Genomic DNA, 22,027 nt, shown 5'->3' on the forward strand with positions numbered 1-22,027 from the left:
TAGTCTGTATTTAGTGGAAAGTAAAGCCAGTTCTTTGCAGACAGCTTGTAGAATTTACCTGATCTACAGAAATCAGGCTTATTCTTCTTTGATTATTTAAACAGCAGTGCAGGCTAGTTAGTTTATGAATGTTTCATGTGGGCATTATAAATTACATTCCCTTTCTCCTTTCCAGAGCACATGTTTTCTGTTAAATCACTGCTCCATTCCCATGTTGCTTCACAGAAGAATGATTTCATTTTATTTTGGTCCTTACTGTCCTATGAGAAATCCTAACAAGTCTGCCCTTGAGAAGAAACATAAAAAGAAATAACACAAGAAGAACACGTCCAGAGCTGCAGCCCTGAGCTATGTAGGATTACATCGGGTTTCTGGTTTCCTAGAAACATGGATACTTCCCCCACAGAGTTGTGTTTGTGGGCGGCGTTTTTGAATATATGCTAATTCAGCTCCTGACAGGAGAAAGAGCCATCTCATTTACACAGCTCTCTTGACAGCAAACAGTAGTAAGAGGCTATTATAGAGTAAGGCCATGCATTTGCTTTTGTGACAGGGTCACTTGATCCAATAAGTCAGTAAATGCTGGCAGTTGTCTTTGTTGCCAGACAGTAGAGACGACATGTGCCTGTGATAATGGAGATAAAGGACTCGGGCAGCGTGGTTCTGACAGCCTACCACTCTTACACTCCATCTAGGATACCAATAATCGAACAGAGTTTTGTGCCAGAGATTTCCTCCAACCACTCTCCAATCAGCAGGTAAAGCATGAGGATTGTAATGGGTACTGTGTCAGTAAGTTTGGTCTGAGATGATTTTGCTTTGCAGTCATATTTTCTGCCCGTATGTTAGGCAGTGTGTTGATGTTTTCAGATCACTTTGCCATTTAATCATCACTTTATTATTATGTACTCTGATTACTTTCCTGTTGTGGGAAAAGGATTGGTGTTCTTGATTAGAAATAGAAAACACAAGAGTTTACTTTAAGTTTTGTACAAGAGAGAGAGAGAGATAAGGTTTGCTTGCTATCAAAGATTAGCAGCAAAATAGCCCCTTGTTAAACAATACATAAATCTAGTTTCTTCTCGGTTCATTTATTACCAAGCTATGAACAATTAGAAGGCTTGGTGCTAGGTGAGATAATTCATCAGATAATTCAGTCCACTTTTGGATTTGGTGTTGGTTTAAAACAATATACTTCCTATGCTCCCTGTCCCTTCCCCCTATTCACCCCCCAAAATGACAAGGATCAAGACTTGCTTTTTTTAGGAAGTTGTGGTTGCTGATTCTCATGCAGTCAGGCTCACAAAGGCTAGTTCTTGAAAGATGTCATCTAAATGAGAGTATTTCTTTTAAAAGATTGTATTGCAATAAATCAGGTATTTCATACATATTAATTTGTTTAGGTACATTCTGTGCACTTGTCCACGTGTGTATATAGTTCTGACATAGCAATACTGTCTTGACAATTTCAATATAAATGCATTTAACCTGACAAATTTGACCTTTCTCCTACATAGAGGAGTGTATAGATTTACACTATTTTCTAAAAATTAAAATATGAATCTCTGTATGGTCAAACAAAAGTTTAGGGAATGCTAGCATTGAAAAGGCAAAGTTATTTTTATGGTCTAACTGAATAATATGAAGAAATAATGGATGTAGTTTAGATTCATCTCATTGACAGTCAGATCAACTTTTATTTTTATTGAGGTGCTCTTAAGGAGAGTGCTGCTAAGTGAACTTTACAGGATGCTAGTTAGTTTCAAAGTTATCGTTTAGTTTAAATGTACATGAAAAGATGAACATTTCAAGCATCTTTCTGTTCTTTGTTTTCACTATTCCTGATTATCTGAGAAGGATAACTTCTTTGTTCCATTTAAATGCTGCCTCACAGAAGTAATAAATATACAATTTCATTTTCAGAAAAGAAACCTACCGTATTGTTTTGGTGTTGGATATAGTAAGAATGATTCCTGTTATTCAAGTCATAGAATGATGGTTTGGCATTCAGTTACTGGTGATTTGTTTTTAAAAAGAGCAAGTAAATTGGAATCTCAGTGTTTATCTGTGAGTTGAGCAATGAAAAAGTGGTTGTCTGTTATCATTTCACATACTTGTGTTGTTTCAAAACTTGTTGAAAGCTCAGCTGGTAATGTGCATGAATCTTAAAGTTCTTGAAAAGAAAGAAGATCTTGGTGTTTTTGAGTATTTTGGAAGCTGCTGTCATAAACTAAGATTTTGTATATGACTCTGGTGATGCAGTCTCCCATTTCTTGTTTTTCACTTCCTGCAGCTGTCTGGTAGCAATAGCCAGACTCTACCATATGGCCAGTCAAGGACTCCGTTCGTGTTTCCAAAGCATTTTCCAAGAAAGGTTTTATTAACTCAGCATGCAGCCCTGTGGAATGCAGAAGGCATGTAGGCAAATGCACTGAACATTTTAGCAAATGGTAGACTAGTCTCTAGCTTAATCCCTGCTTCAGTTTCTGAGAGTTCTGTATTTCATTTCAGCTTCCACATGGAGAGCTCTGTTACTATCCTATCGCATGAGGTTTCTCTGGTACAGGCTATTTCTGGGGTTGTTGAATCACAGTCTTACTTCTCTCACTCCAGTATGAGAATTCTCTGGTTCCTGATGATAGCAATCTGGAAAAGTATTTAGAGACTATATCTGCAGACAGTCAGAGGCCACCATGTATCTCACATTTGATAACAGAAAGTAAGCAAGCATTTAGGCCCTGAGTTCCCTCTTCCTTTCATTGGGTTTATACAGGTGGATAGAATGAAGTAAGTCTAGATTTACACTGGTGTAAATGAAAAAAAAAAGATCCGGTCTTGACTGCCCTTTGACTTAAGCAGTAATCCTAGCATCTTGGGAATTGGGATGTTTCATTTCCATTTCCTTAAAAGTGGAAATGAAAATATCCAGTAATTTGCTTGTCTGGGAGAAATGATGTGTTGTTTTTATCAGAAAATCAGCGCAAGTGACTCCAGTAGTGAGTGAAGGAATGCATAATTGCACAGTTTTATAGCTTTATGTCTGGCTTTCAAAAGAAAGAGAACAAGTTGCTAAAAATGCCCAAAATTATTGGTTTGATACAGAAATAAGGAAGTTGTTCCTGTGCTTTTTTACATGAGGGTAAATCAGGAGTAATTCCTTTGAAGTGACTGGAGTTATACCAGTATGAAATTTCCATGTGAGAAAAATAAGGTCCAAATATATTACTTTAAAGATCCTTTAAGTACATTGGTTTTCAGTTATTTCTTCAAAAACAGCAGCTGACAACAAATGCCAGCCAATTAGAGATGTTTACAGCCTTTCAGGGGTTTCTATGTCCCACTACTCCCATTGACTTGCCTTTACAGTTGTTGTTACTCAGCATCGCTGTAAATTAGGCCTCAGTAGAGATTGTTGGAAAATCTTGGCCTGCTGTCCCTCCCCATCAAAAATGTCCCATTGTCTTAAATGGTCCTTCTCCCTATGAAAGTCCCATTCTCCCTTGTGTCCTCAGTACCTCAGTTTTTTAGTTCTTGTCAGAGAGATATGAATTGCTCCTCTTGGGAAGTAGCCTTGAACCCACTATAAACTCAGAGCGATGCAGATTTCACAATCCATCAGAGGAAACAGGTATCTGCACAGATGCACTGCTGCCCAACCTTACTTGTGCTGCCCAGGGTTGGTCATTTTCAGGGCCTGTCCCAAACACAGTCCCCCAGCACAAGTTTCATAGTACAAAGAGCAAAGCAGTGAACGTGAATGCAGCCTCATACACTGTTCACTTGCTCAGCGTCACCCATGGGCCTGAAGGGAGAGAATATGGAGGTACCCAACCAACTCCTCTAAATTGCCACTCCTGCCCTTGGCCCACCTCCTCCAGGCTTTCAGTAAGGACTGCATGATCACATCTTTGATGCCATCTCTTTCTATGTGCAGAACTCCCCATAGGTCAACTGAAAAAAATGTCAGAATATGGGCTCTATAGGCCTATAAACTAAATAAAATTCTCCTCAACTATCTATACCTCTCATTGAAATTGCCTACTTGGCTCATTTTATTTCCTCTGCAGACCTTCTCTTTGATATCAGTGGAAGTTCCGCACATGAAATGCATGCAGCTTAGGAAACAAGCTTGTGTTCAGTGTTCCCTCTAAGGTGGGTGGCAGCAGAGCTTCACAGGGTTCCCTGCATGGAGCTGACTGACTGGGCAGGGCTGATTAATCACCTGTTAAGTTGTGCTGCCCCACAGCTGAGAGGGAACGTTGCTTGTGTTGCTACTACTGCAAGATCCATGGGAATGAAGCCCCAAATTTCCTTTCTATCTTGCAATCAAAATGCAATGTAAGTGGCAATGTGGATTTGTAAATTAGAATAATTTTTCCCTTGCCCTGTGGGATGTTTACTTTCACATATTTAATTTTTTCATGTCTTACATTTCACATGGTTATTCAGAGCATGCTTATTTACATTTACCTATTACTCATAAAGACAGAAATACTGGTGTGCTTTTTGCTTCTGTTAGCAATTAGTCTAATTAATATTGGAGTTGGTGTGCATAATAGAGAAAGATTACTCACCAAATGCTCTTCCAAATACTCTCACTTTTCTATCTAGCCAATATTTACTTGAACTTACAATTTTGATGGACCCATTTCCTTGGAGCACCGCAGTGTGCACATGAATTTTCTATGGCCCAGAAGCTTGTGGCAACAACAGCTACTGAGGGATATATGCTTCTTTCTTATTGAACTGTGCTTCTGAAATTATTTAGAATTGATCTTTCTCTTGAAGCAACAAAGCCAAGAACACGCTGGCTGTGTCTAGACTGGCCGCTTGAATTTCCGGAAAAGCACTGACGATCTCATGTAAAATCATCAGTGCTTTTCCGGAAATACTATGCTGCTCCCGTTCGGGCAAAAGTCTTTTTCCGAAATACTTTTGTGCAAAAGGGCCAGTGTAGACAGCATAGTACTGTTTTCCGCAAAAAAAGCCCCGATCACGAAAATGGCGATCGGGGCTTTTTTGCGGAAAACCGCGTCTAGATTGGCCACGGACACTTTTCCGCGAAAAGTGCTTTTGCAGAAAAGCATCCTGCCAATCTAGACGCAATTTTTCCAAAAATGCTTTTAACGGAAAACTTTTCCGTTAAAAGCATTTCCGGAAAATCATGCCAGTGTAGACGTAGCCGCTGAGTATAACAGATGATGATTTTCAAGCATATTGATAGAGTGCTCTAAATGACCTCTTAAGGAGGGAAATTGGAATTTGAAAGAATAACTTTCATGAAAGCCTTGTTAGAAAAGAGTTTCCAAAGCTGAAAATACCAATTTCAGGCTACGTCTACACTGCAGGCTTTTTGTGCAAGAACTGTTTTGCGCATGAGTTCTTTTCCCCCCGAGGAATAAGCCCTCTTGTGCAAAAGTTCTTACACAAAAGGTCTTGCACAAGAGCGTGTCCACACTGCCATGTGCTTTTGCACAAGGGATGTGCTTTTGCGCAAGAGTGTCCATGGTAGTGTGGACGCTCTCTTGCGCAAGAAAGCTCTGATGGCTATTTTAGCCATGGGGGTTTCTTGTGCAAGAAACCCTTGTTACCTGTCCACTCTGTATTCTTGTGCAAGAGGGCTTATTCCTCCTGGGAAAGGAATAACTCTTGTGCAAGAAGCCCTCTGTTCCAACTGTAAATTTACTTGTGCAAGAATGCACGCACAAAAAGCCTGCAGTGAAGATGTAGCCTCAGTGTTTTCATTCTAGTGTTTTCATTCTGTCGGCAGAGAGATGCAGATTAGGCAGGTCGACATTGCAAACGAGGCAAGAATTTAAATATCCCACACCTAATTTGCATGAAAATGGCTGCTGCGTTTCGCCGACTTAGCACTTTGTCAGCAAAAAGCAGCAGTCTAGACGGGAATCTGTTGAGAAAGAAAGCCTTTTTCGACAGATCCTGTAAACCTCCTTGCAGGAAGCATAAGGATCTGTTGAAAAAGGCTTGCTTTCTCAACAGATCCCCCTTTAGACTGCCGCTTTTTGCCGGAAAAGTGATGTCAGCAAAACGCGGTGGCCATTTTTATGCAAGTTAGACACGGGTTATTTAAATCCCTGCCTCATTTGCAATGTCGACCTGCCTAATCTGCATCCCTCTGCCGACAGAGGGATGCAGTCTAGACATACCTTAGCAGAGGGAGGGCTTTCACAGCACCATTCCCAGGAGGGAGGCAGGAAGATTTTCTCATCGTGCTCAGCTACCTATGCTAGATAGGGTGAAGGAGCAGTAAGGTTATAGCTCTGCTTCCACCTCATCCCGCTGTGTCCCATTTGTCATAGCCTGTACTCAGGAAGGTGCTAGGAGGGAGCAGTCGCTGGACTCAAAGGAACACGGGGATTGTGAGCACGCACAGCTGCCTGTGTGCAATGCAAAGAGGAGGCTCCCACACTCATCCATGGATCTGCTGGATTCAAAGCCATCATAACTGGGTTAGTTTAAAGATTAGGCTTGTTGTACTTAGACTCAAGTACAATGTCTAGCCTGTGGCTTCTGCACTCGTGGCGAGCATGGCTACCAGTGGGGGTCCTGATTCCACTGGCAATCACACCCATGCAAATCCAGAGTTAATCCACTGCAGTGAATGAATATGATCTCAGAATCAGACCAAAGTGGTTTTATTCTTGTGAAATTAATTTAAAATAGTTTCTAGAGATGGAATCATGCAGTTATACATTCACTACTATTCACTACTATTCATCCCTATAACTAATAAGCATTTTGGATCACAAATACATAACTACTGACTTGATGAATGTATGAAGGAGAAATGATGTTCCAGTGTTTCTCAAAGTGATCCACGGATCCACTCTGAGAAACCTGCTAACTGGCCGCTCCTCTTTGTTTCTTTACCAGCTCCTCAGCCAGAGACCCTCATGGCTCCCATTGGTTCCGGTTTGCCACTTGAAGCCAAGGGAAGCCGTGGGAAGTGGCACGGGCCAGGCCACTGCTTCCCGCAGCAGCAAAAGATAAACTGGAGCCAATGGGAGCCCTGAGGCTGCAGAGCCGGTAAATAAACAAATGGGAGCACACTGTTAGTGGGATTCCCAGAGTGGATTCGCAGACCACGTTGCGAATCACTGCTTTAAGCAATCTGATTAGTTGGCACATTAGTCGGGAAGTCAATTCTGAGATCTTTCAGTTGTTTCATGGGAAAGAAGTATTATCATTGACTGCAGGTTCAGCACATCTCCTCCCATTGTCAGGCAGATGTAATGCTCACAGAGCCCGGTTATCTGAGGACAGAATTAAACCTGGGTCCTTTAAGGCTTAGTGCATGAACCTCTTCTGTGTGAGCTAAAAGCCAGATGATTATTAGCTAAGGCAGTAGAATGGATTCACTATTCTCTCTATAAGTGGCCTTGGAGCCTCTAGCCAGTACCACATACCCAGCAAGTGTGTGGGTTTCATAGGCAACACTAAACAAGAGAGTCAAAAAAGAACGTGAAAAATGACTTCAGTTACTCAGTTGTCTCAAGTTACTTGGCAGCAGTTTCCAAAATTCTTGGTCAGCAGGGACAATTCTCACAGATTTGGGGCCCTCTGCAAAGCCATTTAATTGGGGGACTGGGCATTGCATGGCACAAAATTCTCATGCCACATTCTCCCCTTCTAACCTCTCCCCTTCCTCTCCCCGCCACCATTTATCTGCCCCAAACTCCTATGTGATGTGATTTAGGTGAGGGACACGTAACTATCCTTAAATGTTGTGTGTGGCGCTGGTGGTAGCTAGTGAGCTAGTGAATGGAGGATTCTGTAAAACTGAAAGAGGAACCTAATGGATTTACACCAGGGTTGTGATAAAAGCCGTGATGGTGATGGTGAAGAACATTTTAGTTATTTTCACCACAGAAGTGTATGAAGCAATGCATGTTCAACAATTAACATCACATTGCATGTCCAGAGGGTAGGAGCCCTGTGGCTGGCTGGATGTGCAGCCCTATTGCTCACCTACATACATATGATGCCGAGAACATCTTTTGCTGCAGTGCAGTGTAAACAATCTTAACTATTTTTTATATTTAGATCATTGTACTATAAACTTTCTCAGAAAACAAAAATAGGGAAAAAACAAACCATGACAGCCTCTTTTTCAAGAACAAATTATGAAGCATCTCTGGACCATTCACAGGCATTAAAATTCCAAGCCTATAACATCAAAATTGCAAAGTGCAGTCATTGAAAATGGTAAAAGAAATAGGGGTAAGAACTGGGCCACATTAAAGTTAAAATTAGCAAAGAAAAACAGAAGATTTTGACATCTTCCACTGACTCACTTATAAGCAGCTTCCTAAAATGGGTGGTGTTATATATATATATATATATATATATATATATATATATATATAATATATAATATATAATATATATATATATATATATATATATATCTCATAGAATCATAGAATAATAGGACTGGAAGGGACCTCGAGAGGTCATCGAGTCCAGCCCCCCACCCTCAAGGCAGGATCAAGCTCCGTCTACACCATATATATATATAGGTTATGCATATAGGTACATAACCACCCATTTTAGGAAGCTGCTTATAACATATATATATATATGCAAGTTCCTATGCACTATTATTAAAATGTTGGGCTTATAAATAAGCCAGACAATAGAAGGCACGTTTCTCCTGTAGGCTTTAGAAATACCTACGGAATGACCTCTGGGACTCTTACTAAGGAATGTGGTATTTACAGTCAATTCTTCATGTTATGGTTGAAACTAGAGTTGGCTTCTCTGGTTTCTTTTTAGTGTAGTGCTCCTGCTGATCTCCCGAGTACCTTCATGTGCAAAGCTGATAGAAAACATCTGGCACTGCCCCTTTGATCATTTTGTTTGGTTGAGCATTTGGACAGTTGCCCCATTCATTTTTAACTAAGTCACTTATCTCTGATTACATGATGCTTGGAGTTGTCTGCAAAAATGCTGAGATGTGAGAGCCCTGTGTAGGCTCTTTTCTATTGAGTTGGACATAACTAAGAGACAGCATAACAAATAGTAAGAAATTAAGAAGATTGCTGTATTATTTTTTGCATGACAGCTCAGAATGATTGAGTGTGAATATTATAAACTGTGAAAACTGTGGAGGAATGAAATTACAATATATTATTTCCTTTAGAAAACACCCTGATAAAGTATTACTAGGAAGAGTGGGAGAATGGATTCAATATATGAACCGGAATCTAATTAATATTTGAATTATGCAAACACGAAGCTCGATCCAGAATAATAGCAACAACATTCCTCAATGTAGCACTTGTTTTCCACACTTTATTTCAAGTGTCAGATAAATTGACAAATGTCCTGGATTCTGACTTCTTGCAGAACCAGCAGTTGCTTGTTCCCTAGTAGTTTTCTGCTCCAATTGGCTAGACTTCTCAACTGGGAAGAACCTGGCAGAAGTTAGATTAGCACTGGGGCTATCTGCCATTATACTTCAGTTTGGATACTCTACAAGGTCTTAGAGAGACTGCAGAAGCAGCTGGCCCATCACTCTAACTTCCTCCCGCTTTTCCTTGTGACTCTTCTGCGCAGCTGTTCCAATCCTGTGACAGATGCCAAGACAGCCCCTGAGAACATCAAATCACATTAGGGAAGAAACACCAAGAGTTTGAACCATCAAAAGAAGAACAAGATGGTAGTTGGGAAATGGGGAGCAGCCATTGATGGTGGCAAGAATAATTGTCAGGAATACTGATGAGGGAGGAGAAGATATGTCTGAATAGGAATTTGCACTAGTGCTGTGCTTGTTACAAAGGTACCATTTGCAACTAACACTGTAGTTCCATGGGTTGCCTGTGAGTTTCCAGGTGATTTTATACCAAATTATTTGAAAACTTTTCCAAGTCCACTGCTGCTACAGTAGTGGTCAGAAACAGCATCGAGTTCCCTTGTCAGTAATATTAGGGAAAGATTCACATCTTCTGAGAAGGTCTCCTTAACTCAGGAATTCACTTCCTCTCTTGTCTGTGGAGCCTGTCTTTTTTCTCTAGCCATTGAGAGTATGTCTACACTACAAAGTTAATTCAAACTAACAGCTGTTAGTTCAACTTAACTTTCATAGGCGCTACACATACAAACCGCTAGTTTGAACTTAATTCGAACTAGCGGAGCGCTTAATTCGAACTAGGTAAACCTCATTCTACGAGGACTAACACCTCGTTCGAATTAAGTAGTTCGAATTAAGGGCTGTGTAACCACTTAATTCGAACTAGTGGGAGGCTAGCCCTTCCCAGCTTCCCTTGGTGGCCACTCTGGGCCAAACCAGGGAAACTCTTCTACCCCTCTCCCAGTCCCGGAGCCCTTAAAGGGCCATGGTCTGGCTACGGTGCCCGTGCCAGGTGCAAGCCTGCCAGCACCCAGCCAGCAGACCCTGCACCTGGCACGGCACGAACCAGCCACTCACTGCCACCCAACCCTCCGCCTCTTCCCAGGACCAGGCTGCTACCTGGGGCTGCAAGAGACAGGCGCCCACCTGGTCTAGTGCGGAGATTATAGACTTCATCCAGGTTTGTGGAGGAGGCCTCCAACGTCCACAATCTCCATACTAGGCACAGGAAAGTTGCCGTCTAGGGCAGGATAGCTGCCAGCCTGGCCACCAAAGGCCACATACAAACCCAGGAGCAGGTTTGCATGAAAATCAAGTTGGTCCAGTGAGACCCCCGACCCTGAGCCCTGAGCTTAGAACATAAGAACGTAAGAACGGCTGTACTGGGTCAGACCAAATGTCCGTCTAGCCCAGTAACCTGTCTGCCGACAGCAGCCAACACCAGCTACCCCGGAGGTGATGGACCAAAGACAATGATAAAGCCATTTGTCTCGTGCCATCCATCTCCAGCCTTCCACAAACAGAGGCCAGAGACACCATTCCTAGCCCCTGGCTAATAGCACTCCATGGACCCAACCTCCATGAATTTATCTAACTTCTCTTTAAACTCTGTTATAGTTCTAGCCTTCACAGCCTCCCGTGGCAAGGAGTTCCACAGGTTGACTATTTGCTTTGTGAAGAAGAACTTTCTGTTATTAGTTTGAAGCCTGCTACCCATTCATTTCATTTGGTGTCTTCTAGTCCTTCTATTATGGGAACTAATGAAGAACTTTTCTTTATGCACCTCTCCACACTACTCATGATTTTATAGACCTCTATCATATCCCCCCTCAGTCTCCTCTTTTCTAAGCTGAAAAGTCCCAGTCTCTTTAGCCTCTCTTTATATGGGACCTGTTCCAAACCCCTAATCATTTTAGTTGCCCTTTTCTGAGCCCTTTCCAAGGCCAAAACATCTTTTTTGAGGTGAGGAGAGCACGTCTATACACTGTACTGAAGATATGGCGTATCATAGTTTTATACTTCCCCTCCTCCTTCTTCCCCTGGCTTTCCCCTTCCAGCTCCCTCCTCCCAGGTTTCCCCCTCCCCTCTCCTACCCTCTTTCTTCCCCTCTCCCACCTCCTTTTCCCAGTTTTCCCAGAGGTAAATCTCCTCCTCACCTCCCCAGTTTTGTTAAATAAAGAAAGTTTCTATTTTTGAACACACGTGTCCTTTATTTTTTACATCAGGAAGGGGGGCTTGGGAAGGGTAAATGGAAGGAGGTGAGGGAGGAATGGGGCACAAGCCCCCGATGGGGAGGATTGGGGTGGCTCTGCGGGCTCCTCTGGGTGGAAGCTCTCCTGCAGGGCCTCCTGGATCCTGACAGCCCCCGATTGACCCCCCCCTGATTGCAGCCTGGGGCAAGTGCAGCCAGGCTGGTGGCTGAGTGCTGTGATGTGCCGAGTGTGGGCACTCAGGGCACTCCAAGTCAGGACTGCTTTGCTGTCCCTCATCGAGGTAGACAAGCGAGCGGGGAACCCTGAGAACTGTCTGTCCAGGGTGGGGGTCGGGTCCCTTTAAGCACAGCCCTCGGCTAGCCTGAGATAGCAGCTCCACACTCTAAGTCCTAACCTGATGCCCTGCCGGCACTGCTTCCGGCCAGCCTTAACTTCGGTTCAGGGTCCACTCAATGTGGACATGCTAGTTCGAATTAGCAAAATGCTAATTCAAACTAGTTTTTCGGTCTAGATGCACTAGTTCGAATTAGCTTAGTTCGAATTAACTAATTCGAATTAAGTTAGTTCGAATTAGTGCTGTAGTGTAGACATACCCAGAGGGAAGAAGGTGTTGTGACAGTGGGTGAGGTTTGTGGAGGTATCTGCTTGGAAGGGCATTTGCATGTTTGTGTGACGTATGACACTCAAAAACTTTGTGGTTGTAGGATTTTAATATCTGTTAATTAAGTCAGTGCAGGGGATGGGAATTTAATCAATGTTAATAAAAGAAAGAGTGAGGGGGAAATGTATTGCTGTAGCTAAGAGCCTATGAGCATTTTCACACAGCTTTTATCTGAGCCTTTATAAATTCGCTGTAAAATCTCTTACTGTAGAAAATCCGTTTTAGCACATGACTGATTTTTACAAACATAACAAGCACAAATCCTTTTGTTGATACTGGACCAGTGCTATATTTACTGAAGGCTATGGAAGGTGGGGTGTGCTGGAGAGTTTTGTTACATGCAGGAGGAAAAAGAATCCATTAATCCACTTGGAATGGTTGTCATTTACAGGTCAAACTTAACAACTGTATGCCCAACCTAAAACATTGGGCCATTCGTATAGTTGACTACATAGCTTTAGCTGGGTCCATAAGGCATAAAGTCTGACTGTTCACATTTTAGTGAAGCTAATAAAAAAAATACTGGCTTGTCAGTACATGAATTTTGAAGAGGAAAGAACTCACACTAGATCTGAATTTGACCCACTGAGTGCTGTTTTCCTGACCTGCTTCTTTATGCATTTACCAGGCATCAATAACAATGCTATTACCTAGGCCACAAGGGTAGTGTGCTCAAACCCTGGGGGAAGAGATAGAGTGCCTTGTGTCAGTCAACATCAGCCCCTCTGACCAATTAAGAGATCTGAAGGAAATTTCATCCTGTTCCCTTTCCTGGACAGATGATGGTCATGATGGAAGAAGCCTTAAGGGCAGGGAGGGATTAAAAACTGAGAAACAGAGAGAGAGATAGACTGGACAAGCATCACTGGTACAGAGTAAATCTGCAGTGACTAGAAATAGTAGTTGCACAAAGACTCGCGTCCTTTATTTGTATGGATTTTTAGAGCACCTTAGAGTAAATATAAAGAACTATAATGTGAAATTAAATGATGCTCCTCTTCTGCTTGGAATGATTTTAAGGTTGAGAAGCAAAGAGAGAGAACTAGAACCCTCTCTGTCTCATGACAAAAGCAGGATCTTTCTTCAGAGAGTAAAATTGCATTTTAACATGTGTTAGCTTAAAAATTAATGGCAGAGTGAGTTCAGTAGGGTTGAAGTTCTAACTCAACTTGAAATGCTCAGTTCCACTGTTTGATCTAATACTTAACAGATGGTAGGGTGGAAGGTAAAATGGAATGTGTGTGCTCGATCACACACATGTATTAAATTAACATAGGTTCTGCACTATTCACAGAATACATGACAAAGATCACAACTGTTCACAAAATTATTGTTAACTTGAAGATTCTTGAAGCACATTTGGAACTTTCTTTAAACCATCTGCTGACATGGATGAAGTGTTGCAGTTTTAGGAAAATCAAATAGTATATACATTTCTGTATAGCTTTCCTTCAGTAATAGAAGGCATCCAGACTCTGTCTTGCAACCACAAATAAAAAAACTCTTTAATTTTAATCATAAGTTAAAAAATTACAGGGTTGACTCTGCAGCTGACTGCTAAAACTATGTTGACTCATTGCAAAACAGAGTATGACATAATTGACTTCAGATGTCCTTGTGCACACTATAGAATTAAACAAGCTGATTTGATTTGTATTATCTCCCTTCACAGAATGTGACAGAGTTAACTTCAAGCATTGCTTGCCAGGGACCTCATTTTAAAATTACACGGTTACAAAAATCATAGGATATGGAATCCATTAGGGAAAAGTTTTCTTTGATGAAACACAGCTCAGATCACAGTAATCAAGAATGTGAAAGTGAGTTTATTACCACAGGATGCCACTGGGGGCCAAAAACCTCATGAGATTTAAAAATAGATTTGGAAATTCTTCTGAATAACAAGAATGTCCAGCATTAGAACAGCTAGCATGAACAAAAATTCTAGAACATATATTAAAGCTCTTGAATTAGAGTTTACACCAATCTCTATTATTAGGAATTATGAGCAGAACTAATTTGCAGGGCTGATTATCCAAATGGATGCCTAATGCAAGGTTTCTTTCCTCTTTCCCATGCTATTCTCCAAGACATGATATTGGGCTAGAGGACCATACATCTAATTCAGTATGGTGGTTCCTATATTCCTAGCTAATTTTTGAAACACAGAGAACAGGCCCCTCAAAAAGTCAAACAAAGCAGTAAAAATACAATCTCCTACCAAGTAGTTTAATAATAGCATAAAAGCTTGTGGCCACCGGGGATTCCATGTTTGTCATCACTAGGTTGCACAACATAAACACTCAGTGGGATGACTCAAACCTCCCTGTTCTAAAAAGCAGAGGCTCTCATCACTTGAGCTAAAGAAAAATTTCTTTGCTAGCTGGATAGAGCCTATGGCTGCATCTACAGTACAAGCCCGGAGTGTAATTTTCAGTGTGCATGCACATATTTGTAGGTATTCAGTTATATAAATCTGCAATAGCTTGGGCAGCGGCTTTGTGGATTGCAGTAATCATTAACTAGAAAGTTAGATCCAGACTTCAGGGATACAGATTTTAAATTGAATCCAGATAAAATATATGTAGGGACTTTTAAAACCAATCTAAAGCACACAACATAATCTTAAGAATGTTTGGAAATGAGAATGGGACTATACATTAATAAAGAGTTTGTGAGAATTCTAATATTATAATGAAATAGTTGATTACTTGCTATTTGGAATTTGCATGAAGCATATTTGAGCATGTAGCCAATTTGCTCAAGGTAGAGTCTCTAAGTATAGTTTCTTCATTGTTTGTAATATTTTATTAATTTTCAGTGATACCATTACATGCAAATGAAATTATATATGAAGAAATACCAAACTTTGATAAAACTCCCAGATAGTCTTACATATTCTTTTGTGTGGCATTTTTTTTCATTGTGAAAGGAGAGGGAAAGAGACAAGCAAACAAAAGAACTTATTTATGTATTCAAAAAAGGCCCAAATAATATTTGTCTTACATTTTTGATAACTCATATGGTAAATCATTAACTAACTTCTAACACAAACTTGAAAATTTAACCTACACAGAACATTCTCATTTAGCAACACAAATAGGGTAATTAAAGAGCTAATTACCTGAGTTGAATGCACAAAAGTGGCTAAAGTGTTGACGACTGACTGCATTTGCCAAATTTGTTAGCAAAAATGTGGAGACTAACTGGAAATACAGTCCTTTATATACAGTGGAAGCTTTGTTATACAGCACTCTGTTGATCAAAAAATTGTGTTGCCCCCAGCCACAATACTGCCCCGTCCTCAGCACACACACCTGATTCACCCCATCCAGCCAGCGGTTGCGGGCTTTCTGATAAAGCTTTCACTGTAATTACCTTTAAATAGGATGTTGGGGTATGTCTACACTACAGCACTAATTCGAACTAACTTAATTCGAATTAGTTAATTTGAACTAAGCTAATTCGAACTAGTGCATCTAGACCGAAAAACTAGTTCGAATTAGCATTTTGCTAATTCGAACTAGCATGTCCACATTGAGTGGACCCTGAACCGAAGTTAAGGATGGCCGGAAGCAGTGCCGGCAGGGCATCAGAGGAGGACTTAGAGCATGGAGCTGCTGCCTCAGGCTAGCCGAGGGCTGTGCTTAAAGAGACCTGACCCCCACCCCAGACAGACAGTTCTCAGGGGTTCCCCGCTCACTTGTCTAACTCGATGAGGGGCAGCAAAGCAGTCCTGGCTTAGAGTGCCCTCAATGCCCACACTCGGCACATCACAGCACTCGGCCATCAGCCTGGCTGCACTTGCCGCAGGCTGCCATCCGGGGGGGGGTTAATCGGGGGACTGCAGGAGAGCTTCCACCCCGAGGAGCCACAAAGCCACCCCAGTCCTCCCCATCGGGGGCTCATACCCCATTCCTCCCTCACCTCCTTCCACTTACCCCTTCCTAGCCCCCCTTCCTGATGTACAAAATAAAGGACACGTGTGTTCAAAAATAGAAACTCTCTTTATTGAACGAAACTGGGGAGACTGGGAAAAGGAGATGGGAGAGGGGAAGAGAGAGGGTGGGAGAGGGGAGGGCAACTAAAATGATCAGGGGTTGGGAACAGGTCCCATATGAAGAGAGGCTAAAGAGACTGGGATTTTTCAGCTTAGAAAAGAGGAGATTGAGAGGGAATATGATAGAGGTCTATAAAAGCATGAGTGGTGTGGAAAGGGTACATAAAGAAAAGTTCTTCATTAGTTCCCATAATAGAAGGACTAGAGGATACCAAATGAAACGAATGGGGAGCAGGCTTCAAACTAATAACAGAAAGTTCTTCTTCACAAAGCAAATAGTCAACCTGTGGAACTCCTTGCCAGAGGAAGCTGTGAAGGCTAGAACTATAACAGAGTTTAAAGAGAAGTTAGATAAATTCATGGAGGTTGGGTCCATGGAGTGCTATTAGCCAGGGGTTAGAAATGGTGTCCCTGGCCTCTGTTTGTGGAAGGCTGGAGATGGATGGCACGAGACAAATGGCTTGGTCATTGTCTTCAGTCCATCCCCTCCAGGGTACCTAGTGTGGGCTGCTGTCGGCAGATGGGCTACTGGGCTAGATGGACTTTTGGTCTGACCCAATATGGCCGTTCTTATGTTTTTATGTTCTAAGCTCAGGGCTCAGGGTCGGGGGTCTCAGTGGACCACCTTGATTTTCATGCAAACCTGCTCCTGGGTGGCCAGGCTGGCAGCTATCCTGCCCTAGACAGCCACTTTCCTGTTCCTACTGCAGAGGTCGTGGACGTTGGAGGCTTCCCCCCAAACCTGGATGAGGTCCACGATCTCCGCACTAGACCAGGCAGGCACCTGCCTCTTGCAGCCCCGGGCAGGCTCCTGGGAGCCGCCAGCCTGGTCCCGGGAAGAGGGGGAGGGCTGGGTGGCAGCGGGTGGCTGGCTCGTGCCGTGCCAGGTGCAGGGTCTGCTGGCTGGGTGCTGGCAGGCTTGCACCTGGCATGGGCACCGTAGCCAGACCGTGCCCCTTTAAAGTCTCCGGGGCCGGGAGGGGGGCAGACAAGTTTCCCTGATGGTGCCCAGAGTGGCTACCAGGGAAAGCTGGGGAGAGATAGCCTTCCACTAGTTCGAATTAAGTGGCTACACAGCCCTTAATTCGAACTAGTAAGTTCGAACTAGGCTTAGTCCTCGTAGAATGAGGTTTACCTAGCTCGAACTAAGTGCACCGCTAGTTTGAATTAAGTTCGAACTAGCGGTTTGTATGTGTAGCGCCAATCAAAGTTAATTCGAACTAACGTCTGTTAGTTCGAATTAACTTTGTAGTGTAGACATACCCTTACAGATGGCAGTTCTACACAGCAGCATTATTCCGGAATAATGGACGTTATTCCAAAATAACTGTGGGAGCGTCTACACAGCAAGTCTGTTATTTCAAAATAATATCGAAATAACAGGCATCTTATTCTGGATTCTGTAACCCTCATTGTGCAAGGAATAACTCCTATTCTGAAATAGCTATTTTGGAATAGGGCAGGTATATTTCAAAATAAGAGGCCTTCAGCCCTTTCCACAGGTGCCCTGCTGGCCACTCTGGCCACACTCATCAAAACTCTTCAGTCTCCCTTCCCCTGCAGCCCTTAAAGCTGCAGCCTCAGAGGAAACAATGTGTGGAACACAGCATGTCCTAACAGCCCTAGGCCACACGGAAGCTGCAGACCAGCATTTTCTACCACCATGAGCAGCTCTATTACTCCCACCTCACCCTCCTCTTCTCCTAGTGAGCCAACAGCCAGCTCCCTGGACCCTGCCCGGGGTCAGAAGAGGTGTGCGTCTTCCTGGTCTGGTGCAGAGATCCTGGACCTCATTGAGGTCTTGGGCAAGGAGGCAAACCTCCAGGATCTCTGCACCAGATGCACCAGGTGCAGGAATGCAGATGTCTATGGCCAAACATCAAGGACCACATGCGCACCCAGGAACAGGTGTACAAAAAGGTGAAGGAGCTAAAGCAGGCTTGTGCCAAGGCTGGGAGTACAGCTCCTGCACCAGGGCGGCACTTCAGGCCTGCCCATACTTCACCCAGCTACACAGCATCCTGGGGGTGGGGCAGTCTCTTCCCTCCCACCCCCCATGTTGTGGACTCAGGGCTGGAGACGCTCATCGTCACCCTCCTGAGAGGCACAAGTGATGATGAGGAGGAACAGAAGGAGGAGCCGGACTAGGCTAGCACCCTATCCATGCCCACCAGCCAGGAGGTCATGCTAACCCTGGAGCTGGTACCCCCCACCCAGGATGTCTCCCAGGCATCATCCCAAGCAGGGGAAGGCCCATCAGGTGAGTGCCATTACTTTCCTTAGACACACGCAGGTGGAGGCGGCAGGCAGTGAGGGGCTGCTGCGAGCTCCTTACTTGGCCTTCTTGACCTGGGGGGGGTTGTACAGCAGCCTGTGCACATGGGAGCACATGGAGCACCAGTCTAGGCTCACAGCATGTCCAGAGAGGCCTGCCTTACTCCTGACACCGGGACACCACTAGAAGGAGGATGGGGACAAACACACACACTCAGGAGTGCCACACATGGCACATGAGCAAGCCCACACTCTCTCTCCCAGGCACCCCATTGCCGTCCCCCCCTCCCCCCCCCCCCACACACACACAGGCTCCCAGTCTGGCCGGCACCTTCTAATATAATGCCTGCTTATCTCTGGAATGTGGGTGTTTTGAGACTCCCCCCTTGGACATCTGTGCCCCAGTAGGAAAGGGTCCACTAGCTAGGCTTTGGGTGACCTTGCTCGAAGCACATCACCTTCAACTGACCCATGGCCTTTTGGTCTCAGTTCAGAGATGAGGGCTGGCTTTAGACACAGTGTCTCCCAGGTTGACTTCCCTACTCTTTGTTCTACTTAGGTAGACCAGCTGCAAGAGGGAAGTGGCCAACATCTCCCATACCATCCTCCCGACTCTGCGTGACCTGTCAGTGCAGTAGAGCCCATGAGAACCTCCACAGGGAACATATCATCCCCTCCGCTAGCCCTGCAGCACTCCATGGAATGGTAGAAACGGAGACTCAAGGAGGACCTCCAGCTGCGCTGCAACACCTGGAGGGAGCTGCTGCCGCAGGGCTGAACCATCGGCGTAGCCTTCAACATGGTCATCGACTGCCTGGTGGCCATTCCTGCTGCTGCTCCTGTGCTAGCTCCCACCCCTCCAGGTACACCTCCTCATCCCGCCCCCTTGGCTGCCAAGGCAGTGGGACCACCTAAGGCAGGTGCCACTCCCAGTCCCAGCCCTCCTCCTCCCCCTGCCCCAGGTTTTTTCCCCAGTCTCTCCCCAGTTACATTTATCCCAATAAAAAAAATAATTTTTTGTTCCAAAACAAAAAGTGTAGTTTATTGTCTCTGCAGGGGAGGGGAGAAAAGAAGGAAGTTTGAGGAAAGGCAAAGAGGGGCAACGCATAGGCCCCTCCTGGGGAGGCCCAGGGAAGGGTGTCACGGGGATCCTTCTGTGAAACTCTCCCTCAGGGCCTCACGGATACACACAACTATGCAGAACTGCTCAAAAGTCTCTGCCCCCAACCCTGGCAGGAACATCTCCCCCTTGCTTTCACAAATATTATGAAGGACACAACAGGTCGCCACCACTTAGGGAACGTTCTGCTTGCCAAGGTCCAGCTGGGTGAGGAGGCAACGGAGCCTCCCCTTCTGATGTCCAAAGGTTTCCTCAACAACAATACGGGCTCTGTTGAGCCTGGAATTGAAGCATCCCTCTCTTTGGTCCAGGTGCCTGGTGTAGAGCTTCATTAGCGAGGGGAGGAGAGGGTAGACTGCATCCCCTACAATACAGATCGGCATGTCCACATCCCCAACCGTGATAGTGTTGTCAGGAAAAAAGGTGCCAGTATGCAGCTTCTGGAAGAGACTGGAGTTTCAAAAGACACGTGTGTTGAACGCCTTCCCCAACCACCCGACGTAGGTGTTTGTGATCTGGCCGTGGTGGTTGACAAGGGCCTGCGGGACCATCGAAGAGTGACCGTTCCAGTTGATGTATTTGGCTGCCCAGTGACCAGGGGCCCTGAAGGGGATATGGGTGCCATCAGTAGCCCCTCCCCCTGCAGTGGTGGCAAAACCGGCGACGATGGGGTCCACATCGCCCAGGTTGATGACCCTGTGTAGCAGCACAGTGTTAATGGCCCTCACTACCAGTAGAAGGAGACAAACAAACAGAGAATCACAGGGTTGCCAGAGCCCTCGGGAGGTACTCAAAGCCCCCTCTCCTCCCCAAAACACACACCAGTAACAACACCAACTTGCCCCATCCCCCGTCAGGGCTTTGTGAAGATGGGACTGAAAAACCTCCCGGGGAGGGGGTCTCCACCACCACCAGCACCCTTGCTTAGGGAATCCAATTCCAGCAGTTCAGTTCACCACCCTTCTGGGACACTAGCATTAGAGCAGCAGACCTGCATGACCATGCCCCCAAAGGTCGATCTCCCCATGCTGAACTGATTCCCAACAGATTGGTAGCTGCCCAGTGTTGTGAGCTTCCAGCTGGCAATGGCAACCCACTTCTGGAGGGGGAATTGCAGATCTCATATAGGTGTCCCATTGCCAGAGGGCAGGGGCGAATCACTCATGCAGCTCCATGAAGGTGTCCTTCTGCATACAGAAATTCTGAGGCCACTACTGGTCATCCCAGCGCTCCAGGTTGATCTGATCCCACCACTTGGAGCTGGTGCCCGGTCGCTAGAAGCAGCGATGTACAATGTGCCGGGGAGGGCAAGTGGGGTTGAGCTTCATGGGCAGCGCCCAGAGAGAGTTGAGGAGCTGCTCAACATTGAGCTGGGGATCCTGTTCCCGCAGGGCCTGGAAGGAAGCCTGCAGAAACTGCAGCAGGAGGTGCACCAAGTCATAAAAGAACCATTGATTGCTTGGAGGCAGGTCCAGCTCCATGGTTAGAATGCTGAGGTGTCCACAAGGACAACCACAGAAAGCAGAGAAAAGGCTTTGCTGTCCCTCAAAGAGGTAAGCAAAGGAGAGGAACCTGTGACACGGCTGTACAAAGGGGTCCCTTTAAGCATGAGCCTTAGCCTCAGGCAGCCGCTATGGGAAGTGACTGCTGTCCTGATGCCCTGCCTGAAGTGCTTTCAGGTGGCTTTAAATGTGATTCAGTGTCCAGTGAGTGTGGACGCTCTATTTCAAAATAGCTCAGTGCTATTTTGATGGGCATTTGCTGTGTGGACACTTTATTTTGAAATAAGCTATTTCGGAGTATTTCCTCCAAAATAGCTTATTCTGAAATAAGCGTGCTGTGTACACATGCCCAGAGATTGATCTTCCTCTGTCTTTTTGGAGAGTCTTATATATTCAGAGGCTTGATATTAACTAATGACCAGAGTCTGAATTAGTGTAAAATTCCAGTGAAGAATTTCTGGATTAACGCTATGTGAGGTCAGAATCAGGACTGTTGGCTACAAGTATACCTATTTAGATAATCTTTTGGTTAGATTGCTTTTGCATTTTCCTAACTCAATAGTAGAATTTTGATTTTCCTAAGAAATAGTTCCTAAAATGTCTATGATTTTTAAATAGGCTCAGAATGTATGTGTACGTCAGATGGGATCACCTCCATCACATCTAATAAAATCTCTTTTCCAATTAAATATCATCAGTGGAGGATCACCATGATATTCAGATAAAATTCTAAGCCAAAGTCAGCCCTTAGGTAACTCTATTGAATCCCAAAATGAGGGCCCATAAACTTTATTTTTGTCTGATCATTTAACTCTTTGATTCCC

The 22,027-nt window shown here is 44.4% G+C and overlaps 1 protein-coding gene across 2 annotated transcripts in view; it reads left to right on the plus strand.

Moving 5' to 3' along the window:
• Window positions 1-337: 337 nt before the first annotated feature.
• Window positions 338-22,027, plus strand: part of ARHGAP28 (Rho GTPase activating protein 28) — a 111,772-nt gene continuing 90,082 nt past the window's right edge. Inside the window, exons 1-2 of one of the 2 annotated variants that reach the window (XM_089776302.1) lie at window positions 338-758; window positions 19,141-19,444. In XM_089776302.1, the coding sequence (XP_089632428.1) occupies window positions 19,284-19,444 (161 nt within the window). In that variant the 5' untranslated portion in view covers window positions 338-758; window positions 19,141-19,283. The remainder of the gene's footprint in view (window positions 759-19,140; window positions 19,445-22,027) is intronic. The other variant, XM_089776303.1, reaches the window with a different exon arrangement.

The sequence above is a fragment of the Pelodiscus sinensis genome, chromosome 2 (genome assembly GCF_052426305.1).
Source record: "Pelodiscus sinensis isolate ZL-2025 chromosome 2, ASM5242630v1, whole genome shotgun sequence".
NCBI lineage: Eukaryota > Metazoa > Chordata > Testudines > Trionychidae > Pelodiscus > Pelodiscus sinensis.